The sequence below is a fragment of the Tinamus guttatus genome, unplaced genomic scaffold (assembly GCF_059628265.1).
Source record: "Tinamus guttatus ecotype Peru unplaced genomic scaffold, ASM5962826v1 Tinamus_guttatus_pri_ptg000347l, whole genome shotgun sequence".
In the NCBI taxonomy this organism is placed as follows: Eukaryota; Metazoa; Chordata; class Aves; order Tinamiformes; family Tinamidae; genus Tinamus; species Tinamus guttatus.
The window spans coordinates 2,259,964-2,271,191 of NW_028288881.1; the positions used below are offsets into that span (position 1 = coordinate 2,259,964).

General features: G+C 46.7%; 1 protein-coding gene across 1 annotated transcript; it reads right to left on the reverse strand.

Annotated features, from left to right (window-relative positions):
* Nucleotides 1–241: 241 nt before the first annotated feature.
* ADAMTS1 (ADAM metallopeptidase with thrombospondin type 1 motif 1) lies at nt 242–6,283 on the reverse strand. Its single transcript, XM_088529800.1, has 9 exons — nt 5,674–6,283; nt 5,205–5,551; nt 4,655–4,787; nt 4,062–4,229; nt 3,438–3,724; nt 3,005–3,191; nt 2,730–2,905; nt 1,668–1,843; nt 242–1,314 (listed from the first exon to the last, which is right to left on the reverse strand). Exons 1-9 carry the CDS (start codon nt 6,257–6,259, stop codon nt 573–575), a joined length of 2,802 nt encoding a protein of 933 aa, XP_088385926.1. The 5' UTR covers nt 6,260–6,283; the 3' UTR covers nt 242–572.
* Nucleotides 6,284–11,228: the final 4,945 nt, after the last annotated feature.

Consider the following 11,228-nt stretch of genomic DNA (forward strand, 5'->3'; position numbering starts at 1 on the left):
TAGAGAATATGGCTTTGTTTTTATATAAAACTATCCTGTGAAACAATAGCAGCCATGAATGACATAGTTAAAGCTCCTTTTCTAATCCTGTTTTTTGCCCTTCATGAGGTAGGTAAGCTCTGACCAATTATTTTAAGCTATCTTTTCTGCTCCCCTGTCCCTCCCCTTAAAAAGCCTGGGGACTTCAACAGTACCACAATACAAATCTAAAAGAAGGGAAACATAACTCAACCCCGAAATGTTTGCTGAGATATGTTTTGGCCACTGCTTATGTTTTGTTTAAATTGTAGCATACTTAAAAAAGGGAATTATAATGCCCTGGTTTATCTGCTGAAGACGGGTTAGTGACACTGGTCTGCTATCCTATCAAATTTGCAGTCGGCAGGATATTCTTACGATGCAACACCAACTAAAATTATTTGCACTGTCCCACCTCAATGAACCCTCCTGTGAATGTGAACACAAATCACCTGTGCTACCTCTATCCTCTTATTTTCAGTGCATTGTTATGAAGCCACAAAACAAAAACAACAACAAAAAAAAACCCTTTAGCTTTCCCAACTTATACTGTTTTAACTGCAGTCCGTAACATTGCAGAAGTCTATTAGGTGCTTTGGTTTCTTGGAAGGCTCACAGCTTTCTTGCGGCAGCACGCTGCCGTCATAAGAAATGCACTTTAACAACCTCTTCTTGAAACCTTTCCCACACGTCTTGGAGCAGGGCGACCAGTCCCCGAGCTGCCACTGCGGGCACGGCATGTCCGCGCAGGGTCGCACGTCGCTGGGCTTCAGCTCATGGGCGCAGTCGGCGGCCGGCTGCCCCCGCAGGTCCCGGCACTCGACCGAGCGCCGCTGCCAGCCGGAGCCGCATGACTTGGAGCACTCGCCCCACTCCTCAATGACCCACTCGGACAAGATGATCTCCCGGATGGCATTGAAAGACTCCTTCTTTTTGCCAGGCGCCTTCTCGGAGCCGGGCTGCACGGGCTTCTTCACAAAATAGGTGAACTTGATCTTAGGCTGTGGAAGGTCCCCCACCGTGAGCACCTGGATGGTCAGGGGCTCCTTCAGGGGGCTGAAGCTGCGGATGCGCTCCAGGGCGGCGGAGGAGCCGCTGTACCGCAATACACTGCCCTTGTACGTGATGTCCTGCTCCAGCGTCGACAGCGTGTAGTCACCGTTGAGGATGTACGTGCCATCGGCAGCTTTGATAGCGAGGAAGCTGCCGTCGTGCCGGGCGCCCCTGTGGTTCCGCTGCTTGACCTCAATGTTAGTCGCTCCAGCTGGGATGGTGACCACGTCATGATAACCAGGCCTGCTGGAGAGAAACATGTGCACTGAGCGCTCAGCTCATTCCTGGTAGAGCAAACAGTTGTTCAGCACAAGGCTGAATTTCATTTGAAGCTGACACACTAAGCCCCTACGTTATGGACTTGATGGAACTAAGGAATGAAGGGCCTCACCAAGTCACATCCTGCAGCGTTGCCACTACAGATGTGTGACTGTGTGTCAGGGACTTCCATCGATTGGGATCCCAACCAACCAACTGGTTTTGACTGATCAAATTTCAGCTCCAAGAACAGCCTCTTGCTGCCTGTCTTGGAAACCGAAGGTTGCCCCTACGCGATGCTAGCTAGAACACAACAGCGGCTGCCATCATACACTCACTTTGCTCTCACAAGCGTGCCAGTGACTTTCTTGCAAGTGGATCCGTTGCCACCGCAGATACCGCATTTGTCAAACTTCTTATTGGATCCCATCATCCGGTCACAACCAGCCTTCATGCACTGCCCCTGCACGCACACCGAGGTGGAGTCGGGGCTGCACGGGGTACCGTCCACAACCTTTAGAGAAAGAGCAGAGGGATGCTTGATTAGAAGATGGACATTTCTTTGAAACTGCATGATACAGACACATTAGAATGTCAAACATGGACAGAGGAAGACCTGCTGCACCTGTATTTTTAAGGCCTTTGAAACTAAAAGCAGGAGTAGCTTGTAGATAGTTGGAGGTGTGCAGCACTGAGATTATCTCAACGTAACAATGCCCAACAGCAGCTGGGGAAACCAACCCATTTCACTTTTATAGGAACAGTTGTGCTTATTTAGTATAAATTAAGAACATTTTTTAATAATGACACTGGAACATAGTCTTGGCCTCGAGGTTCAAGGACCCAAACTGCTTTCAAGGGTCCCAATCCTTCCTTTCTTTCTAGGAATACTTCTCTACAAAAAACATCTGTGCTGTCACCCTGGTAGTTGTTGGCTCTCAACATCTTATGACAGCGAATTCAAGTAGCTATACAAGATGAACATTTTTTGTTTTGTTTATTTTAGGCTGTCAGCGTATTAGTAACTAGGATGAGAAATCGCCGCTGTTTTGGCAAAGAACCTGCACAGTTTCCAAACACATCTCAGTGCAATCAACTTGGTGGAAGGAAAAGGAAAAAGGAAAAAGGAAAAAGGAAAAAGGAAAAAGGAAAAAGGATGGAGTGGGTAGAAAAGGCAGCCATGTAGGAAATAATTGGAAGAACCATGCCAGAATATTTGGAGCATGCTTGTACTCTTCAGACTGTACATGTAGGAAGAGGAAAAGGAACAATCTATCTTAGATATACAAAATCCTAAAAATAATTTCAGCCACTGCCTTTGACTCTAACTTTATGCAGAGAGTTGGAGGAAATAATTTTCCTTTTCATGACTAGATGGAAGAAATATAGTTTTGAAATACCTTTGGCTGTAAAACAAAGAAATATCCCGTTCCCTTTGCTCGGCAGACCAGCTTGCACCTATCCTTTGGAGAGACACCGGCGAACTTTGGTGTCCATTCCACTGCAGGTCCACTTCCAAATGGAGACTTGGAAAACTCATTGTGCTTTTCACATTGCTCCTCTCTAAAGGTTTTGCCTGCAAGGGGAAAGACAGGTAGACATGAGACCATCCTCTTTACGTGGTCTTTCCCCACGAGATCCCCTTCCTCCACATCAAGAAACGGGAAGAGCTCACCGTTATTATCCGGACAGTCCTCAATATTGCACGACCTGTATTGCACCCGCTTCCCTTCGCAGTACTTCCCTCCGTTCCTGGGGACGGGGTTGTCGCACTCCCTGAAGGAGTATTGCACCCCGCCGCCGCAGCTGCGGGAGCACTCGCCCCAGGGCCCCCACGAGCCCCAGCTGCCGTGCACCGGGGTCTGGAACAACAAGAGAGTGCAGAAAAAGAGTTAATGCGGCAAAAGAAATAAAAAACACAATACAACAAATGCAAAAAGACACACAGTTTTTATCTAAGCCTCTTCTATAGAAAAGCTGTGAGCTTGTTTAATTTACTAGCCATCTCAATTTACTTAAGTCCTTATGCCTGCTTTGATTGCTCACATTGAAGTATTATATATGCTACTCTGCAACCTAAGGAATAGCCTGATTTTCTTGGTACTTACATCATAGTGCTTCTTCTCAGTCTTGTTCACACACTTGCCATTCATGCACCATTTCCCCTCTCCACAACTGGTGCCATCCGCCCAAGGGAAGTGTTTAGTCTGGCACACGAGCAGCCCTCCAGAAGTGCCAGTACACCACAAGGTTGTACACGTACTAGCTGCGTCCGGGCAGTGTTTGGATTCATCTCCAAATGTAAACTGGCACTGTCTGTTGGCATCATACAAGGTGCCAGGCAAGTCAGAGGGAAGCTGTATTGGCTTGTGGGGCTTGTCCAACAAACACTCACCTGAAAAGGAAGGGGAAAATAATGAAGACAATGTTGTCAGTGAGCTCAGTTTCTACAGCGAAAAATGCATTTCCATCTCTGGAACTGGGTTTGCTTTGTAAAATAATTCTTCAAGTTCTTCAAAACAATTTGTGACACCAATTATGTAAAAACAGGGGTCTTATAAAATTACTGGCAGCATGGAAAAGGTTAACAGAAAGCAGCATGTGCTCCATTAGAAAGAAAAAAAAAAAGAAAAAAAGAAAAGCAAAAAGAAAAAGCAAGCAAAAAGAAAAGCAAAAAGCAGTAAAACATGTGGGTTTAAATACCACATGAATGGAAGGCTTAATAATCTTACCATGACCATTATCCAAAAATGTTGTAATCATGTAGGCACTACATGGAGACCAAGGCTGGCTTCGATCCAGATTGGAAAGCATGGATGCCATCATGTGGAAATCCCGGCTTATTCCATTAATACTAGCACACTGCTTTGCATCATCATGAGGCATGTTAAACACGTGGCCTTTAAAAAAAAAGAAGAGCTTGTGATTTTCATTTTACAATGTCTGACGTCTGCATAACCAATATCATTTTAAATGTTACTCTAGAGCTAAGCCTTTTAGGTATTGAAAGAATCGTCTGATCTGAACACTGCCAAATTTTAAATAGATTACAAGCTATCTTTAACTTCTCATAGACTAATTTAATACGTATGTTTTTTTTTCCCTACAACCACAGTGAAATATTCAGCTCCTGCAGACAATGCTGTGCAGACTGGATTTGCTTTCCAAATATCAGTCTGAGTGTGTGGGGGATGCTCCTGGGGGAGCCCAGGGTGCTCAAAGCCCCACAAGTCGAGCCCCGAACATGGGCCAGCATGTTCTGAACTTTATGGCATCACGTTGGTTGCAATTAATCAACATAAATCTCAGTTCACATTTCAAGTACCTAGTTCGTGGGCTGTTGTAAAGGCAGCCTGCAAACCGTCGTCTTCGATGATAGAGCAACTGCGGTTTAGATCACAAACTGTTCCCACATCGGCCATCCCAAGAGTATCACATGTCTTGGCACCACAGAGGTCCTGTAGAAAAAGGCAGTTTCATTATTAATCAGATCAGAGACTCAACCTTGGCAAGAAAAATCCAACGCTGGCAAGTTGCCTTTACTTATGGAAAGAGCATAAATATTCAGCACTTCAATGGGTATGATGGCAAAAATCTGCCTTTGGAACATACACAGGGGTTACACGTAGAAATAAAATGCATAATTTCCAGACTAAACCTGCTAAAAATATGTGGCAGAAGCACATTGCACGTACTGTGGGCTTTACCTGAGGTAGCACAAACAGTAGAATAAATATATAAATAAAAAGCCTTCTTAGGGGAACGTGTAGTGGCACAAGGCTGATTCTGAGGGGTTTTTAAAGGATGAATTGGAGACAGGGGCCCTGCGGGGGGAGCGAGGAGCACAGGCGAGGGCTCGGGCCTTTTGCCCTTACCTGTCGGGTGAAGAGGATGGCAGTGTCGTAGTGCTCAGCGTGCCGGTCGCTGGGCGGGTTGTGCTGCTTCTGCCAGCTGCAGAAGTTCCTCAGCGTGAGGGCGGCATTGGATGAGATGTCGGGCCCCTTCCGCTCCTCGTAAATGACCATGATCTTCACAACGACGAGGCTGACAGAGTTGCGGATGCTGGGGTGCTTGTAGAGCTTGGCCGCCACCGAGAGCAGCGTCAGCAGGTAGTGCTTGAGCCCGCTGCCGTGGAACTCGGCCATGGACTGGTCCGCCACCAGCAGGGTCTCCACGTAGCGCGGGCTGGACACGAACCTCTTCTTCCTCCGGCTCCCGCTTTCTACAGTGAAAAAAAGAGAGGGAGAGGAGGGGTAAGAGAAGCGCACGTGAGCAGGGGAGCCGCTTTGTGACACGGCGGAAAGCACCGAGCGCGCAAGCCGCGGGCCTCCCCGCCGCCGGTACCTGCGATCTCCGCGCGCTCCGTGCGCGCCTCCTGCGCACCCGCGGCGGGCAGCGGCCGGCGCTGCGGCCGGTCCTCGGTCCGGGGCTCGGGCACGGCGCAGCGGGCGGCGCGGCGGCGGCGGCGGCGCAGGAGGTGCGCGCCGCGGGGGCGGCCCGGCGCGGCGGGCGCGGGCTGCAGCAGGTACTCGCGGCCGCGCACGTAGAAGGCGCCGCGCAGGCCCGCGCACAGGCTGAGCGCCGCCGCCGAGCTCGGGTCGCCGTTCACTGTGCCCGAGTAGAAGCAGCGCGACAGGTCGTCGCCCGGCGGCGGCGGCGGCGTCGGCGGGGGGCCGCCCAGGTACTGCAGCGTGAGCTCCGGCGCCAGGAAGCTGCTGTCGGGCTCCAGCTCCAGCGTGAGCCGCTCGCCGAAGGCCTCCAGGCGGAAGAGCTGCTTGCGCCCGGCGGCGCCCACGCGGCGCGGCACCACCAGCGCCTCGCGGGATCCGGAACCGGCACCGGCGGCGGCGGCGCCCGGCGGCAGCGCCAGCCCGAGCGCCAGCAGCGCGGGCAGCAGCAGCGCGGGCGGCGGCCGCCCCGCGCCCCTCATCGCGGCCGCCGGCCCCGGCGGCGGGTTGGGCTGTAGCTGCGCGCCGGCGGAGTCTCTCTCTCTCTCTCTTTTAAATATATGTAGAGTTTTTATTGCTATTGTTTATTAGGCTGTGTCTCTGCTCTCGGGTGGGGGGTTTCTCTGTGCAGATCCGCGCTGGGTCCCGCGATCACCGCAGAGGAGGCGCCGACTTCCCCATGGCCGGAGCGCTGCAGGCGGCGGGGGAGGCTGGTTGCGCGGGGAGCTGCCCGCTCCTGCTCTCTTCCTTCCTTCCCTCTCCGCTTCCCTGCCCTGCTCAGCTCTCCGTGCTCCGGCGGCGCTCGGCTCCTCTCGGCAGCCTTGCGTGCACTTCCACAGCCCCGCGCCGTTCCACGGGCCGGGGAGCCAAGAACGTCCCTTCCTGGCGGAGAGCAGGAGGAAGAAAAAAAATGTATATAAAAAAAGGAGTCGTATTTAAAAATGCAATGAAAACGCGCCCCGCCAGCCGGCTCCGCGCTGCGGTCCGGGCGCCTCCGCCGTGCGCGCTGAGTGCGGCTGGCGGGGCGGCCGCGGCGCCGCTTTATGCGCTCTGGGCGGGCAGCCCCCTCCCGGCGCGGCGCGGCGCGGAGGGCTCGGCTCGGCCCGGCCCGGCCCGGCCCGGCCCCGGCCCCGGCCCGCCGCCCCCCCTCGGGCCGCCGCTGAGCTCACTGCGTGCGTAACGCGGCCGCGGGCGGCCCCCGCCCCCCTTCCCGCGCGGGGAGGGACGCGGCCGTGGGGCCCGGCGGATCCCGGCCCCGCTGCGCCCAGGGGAGCGGGGGCGCTGACCCGGCCCGGCCCGGATCGCGGTGCCGCCGTCCGGGCGGCCCCGGGGCGCGGCCAGGGGGCAGGTGGCCGGGGGGGAGGCGGGCGGGCGGGAGAGGGGGGCGGCGAGGAGCCCCCGAGGGGAAAGCAGGGAGCGCCCAGGTCCGGGATCGCCTTCTTTTCTTTTCTTTTCTTTTCTTTTCTTTTCTTTTCTTTTCTTTTCTTTTCTTTTCTTTTCTTTTCTTTTCTTTTCTTTTCTTTTCTTTTCCTTTCTTTTCCTTTCTTTTCCTTTCTTTTCCTTTCTTTTCTTTTCTTTTCTTTTCTTTTCTTTTCTTTTCTTTTCTTTTCTTTTCTTTTCTTTTCTTTTCTCTTTTCCTTTTCTCTTCTTTTCTCTTCCTTTCTTTCTTCCCTTCCCTTCTCCTTCCCCTTTATTTTCCCTTTCTCCTCCTTTTCATTTTTTCCCTTTCCTTTCCACCCTTTCACAGCCATAGCAGCGACAATCTGCGGTGCACCTGTAGTTCTGGGAAATGGTTCCTCTTAAATCACTTTAACAGAGACATTTGCTTAGGTGCAGCCAATATTTTTTTTTCCTTTAAGCCGTAACCAACCATAGTGGTACAGCTAATCCGCTTAATTCTCTATATGCAATGTATCTGAGATGTGCACAGTTTAAGAAATTGCTTCTTTATCCTTGTTGAGGCCTTTTTTTTTTTTCCTCCTTTTTTTTTCGCTGTTCTTTCTGGAACAAAGCAAATGTGTGAATGAAACCAGGACTGTATTTACTGCTGACTGTTCCTAGATTCCTGCATTTAAAAAATTATTTAGTGCCAATTGACACTGCTTTTTACCCAAAGATAAAACTCTGAGAAACAGAAAAATATAGTATCTTTGTTAGAACATCTTAGAGATACAGAAAACATTTCTGAATGTTTCTGTATCCACTGTGCTCTCAAGGCACAATGTCCCATTTCTGCAACTAAAATTTATAGCAAAGGGTTTCCGTCCTATTTTAAACAATATCACGTAAACACAGATCCATGTTTCTGTGTGCATGGAACTTATGTGGAATAAGTAAGTGGAAAATCATGGTCATCTTTTCACACTTTTTATACACTTACATAAAATGTACATTTTTTAAAAAAAAGTATAATTTGCAAACACTGGGAAATATATATTACTATATTTTACCCAACTGCAAGAAGTAGTCAGATAGTGCAAATAAGTTCCATGTAGAGATGAGCAGTATCAGAACTGAGATTAATGAGGGATTTTAGTTGATATACTACAAGAAGTTGCTCTATTTTTTTTTTCTAGCCAATGTTTGACTTTGGAAGACTGCAACTGCCATCTATTAATAAGTTAAGAACAGAAATACACACTGGTAACAAACAGGTCTAATTTTTCACTCCAGAGTAGAAAATGTGCAGTAATTTATATAACCTTACGTTTGAGGCCTGGTAACTATGTGACACTTTCGCTAGGACAGAAAACTTGTGCTAGGGATACAGTTCATTCATGCTACTCATTCTGTGTCATAATAGCTAGCAATTATACATATTTTGAAGTTTTAAGGATTTGCAAGTCTTTTAATTCTGAATGCAAAAGTCTATAATAAAATGTGGTATATAAAGCAAAAGGAAGACTTTTTTCACATTCATTTAAAAACTTATGTTAGATTCAAAATAGTTACACTTACAAAGATACTAACTGAAAGTAAGAAAAACATCCAGTTTTTGTATCCAGTTTTATCATTGTAATGATAAAAACGCATAGATCAGGAGGGCTCAGAGTTTGGCCACTTTGGTGTCCACCGGGGATGCACTTGCAAAGCACCTGTGGCTGTTTGGCAATACTTTCTTGCTACTCTTTGACTTTAAATCTCTGCTTTGAAAAGATCCCGACCACCTTAAAACAGCTCTTCTTTTTTCTTTTAGATGAAAATTCTTCCCTATTTTCCACGAGGTGGCACTCGCCTGTAAGTATTTCTCTTGAAAAGTGTTTCACAGGTCATGGTCCAGGCTTTCAAACTAAATTCTGCTGAAGATGCTTGTGCTTTGATACTGTTCTCAGTGTTTCTATGGTTAGGATAAGTATTTAAAAGTTTCCATGCCCTTGTTGTATAATATCCAGGAAAGTGTTAAAGTGGCATCCCTCTGCAATTGCCCCCTTTTCCTACTATTGCTAATGTGCTGCTGTAAATAGGTGTGTAAAGGATCTGCGCTAATAGGGCACTAATGAACCAGGCTGTAAAAGAATAATTAAAACTTCAAGCAACACACTTGGTTCCTAATGAATGTGTTAACGGTGCTGTGCACTATGAGTATAGCCTTGGAAGTGCTTTAAGTTGTGTGTGCGAATAGCACTAGTGAGTTTAGCACTAGTTAGTTTATTCAGGATAAAAAAGCCAGTGTACATGCGTTTTTAGTACTGAGGTCAAAACTCAAATGGTGTTTTGTCTAGATCAAGAGCCAAGTTATACTTCTGCATGTTCTATATAGTCTATATATTTGTATATACTATATTAGAATTCTAAAACTTTGTTTTTTCCCCAGATTTTACTTAGAGGGATCAAAACTTTAAAAAAGAAGTCATACAAAACTTCCCATTTGTTTAAAAATAAATTTCTAGTGCTTTTTGAAGGAAAGAACTATTGGGAAAAATGTGTAAAGAAAGTGTAGGCCAAACTAAGCCACCAGGAGGAGCTAATAGATCATATTTTGCTCCGCACCTCAAGAGTACACTTTTTTTGCGGGGGGTAGATTAAACATAAAGAGTGGTATCAATAGCTGTATAGTATTAACAATGGTGAAGCTTGCATTTCTTTGCCATTGCTTGTATAATCTGCTGTTTCCAAAATTAAAAAAGCACGTTTCCAGACTGTTTGCTGTTAGAGTGAGGATCTCCTTCAGGATCTGTGGGAATTTGAATTGAAACAGCAGAGGGCACTTAGGCCCACGGAATGGGAGGAAAAGCTGGTGATGATGCAGTTGAAAACAAGATCCCCAAAGAACCCTTCCAATAAGCTTAAACCAAAATATTCTTTTTTCCGAATTTCATCTAATTTTGCAGTGGTATTTTCCCATCATTGCTGTTGATTACAGAAACATTCACCTGCAATCAACCCTTACAAACCTTTTCTTACTACTTATTGAGCAGTAAGTACGCTTTGGCTTTGCAGAGAGGAAGGAAATTTCTTGTAGTTTAGGATGAATGAATGTACCCAGCAAGATCTCTTGTCAAGGCTATTCAATTGGGATGTCTTCTGTGATCTATGACTTCATAGTTTACTTTTTTCTAGTATTGGTTTTTGATATTATTAACACTTGATTTTTATTAAATAGTGTAATGTGAGATAACAACCTAGAATAAGAAGAAAAAATCTCTAGTTTTGCCCAGCTCTTTTGAAAATCAGATTATCAGGGAAAACAAAAGAAAATTCAATTTAATATCTAGCAGACTTTTTTTTTTTTTTTTTGGAGAGGGAGGAGGGGCGTCATGTGATTCCACATGATCATCACTTTCCCCGCATTTCTCCTTTTCCATGAGCTAAAAATCAATGCTGCTGGGCAATTTACTACAGAATTTTTGGGAACACCCAATTTTACTTGCAGATAGCCTACATAAGGACTGTATGCACTCAAAATGAAGCACTACCAATTCTTTCGGCTTTCCTTTAGTAAACATTCATCAAAGTTGGATTTAAAAGCAATTCAAGTCTATCTCTGTACTACCTCAGTCAAACTTTTTTGTTATTCTGCGAGTGCAATGCATCAACATTTTGGATTCAGCTTAGTTCAATTTACAAGACTAAGGCTAGCTAGGAAGCTAGATTTAGTCTAAACTCATCAGCATTTGTAAAAATGCTTCTTTGACACCTATTCTTATTTAGACCACAAAGATGTTTTATGCAGATATTTTGTATTAACATAATACTACCCTTGTGACTTTAATAGAGTTAAAGGCATTAAAACTGGTGGCATAATTTCTCTCTTCAACAGGTTTTTATTAGGCACAGGTAGCAGCATATGTAGTTGAGATTATCTGATATATCTCCTAAACCGTGCTATCAGCTGCCAAACTAGCTTTCAGTTGATTCTTTTCTATAGCGTCCTCAAGTTTTTACTGCCATTTTATCTGTTTGACTGTTTCTGAAATAAGCACAGTGAAAAATATATTGAGTTTTGCCCAT

What these genes read in the sequence shown, in the direction of transcription:
- ADAMTS1 (XM_088529800.1), bottom strand. Translation starts at nt 6,259, where the DNA reads ATGAGGGGCGCGGGGCGGCCGCCGCCCGCGCTGCTGCTGCCCGCGCTG. An exon ending in CTGAGAAGAAGCACTATGAT is followed by an intron (nt 3,192 to 3,437) that starts GTAAGTACCAAG and finishes TTGTTGTTCCAG; the next exon opens with ACCCCGGTGCACGGCAGCTG. An exon ending in TCTTTGTTTTACAGCCAAAG is followed by an intron (nt 1,844 to 2,729) that starts GTATTTCAAAAC and finishes CTTTCTCTAAAG; the next exon opens with GTTGTGGACGGTACCCCGTG.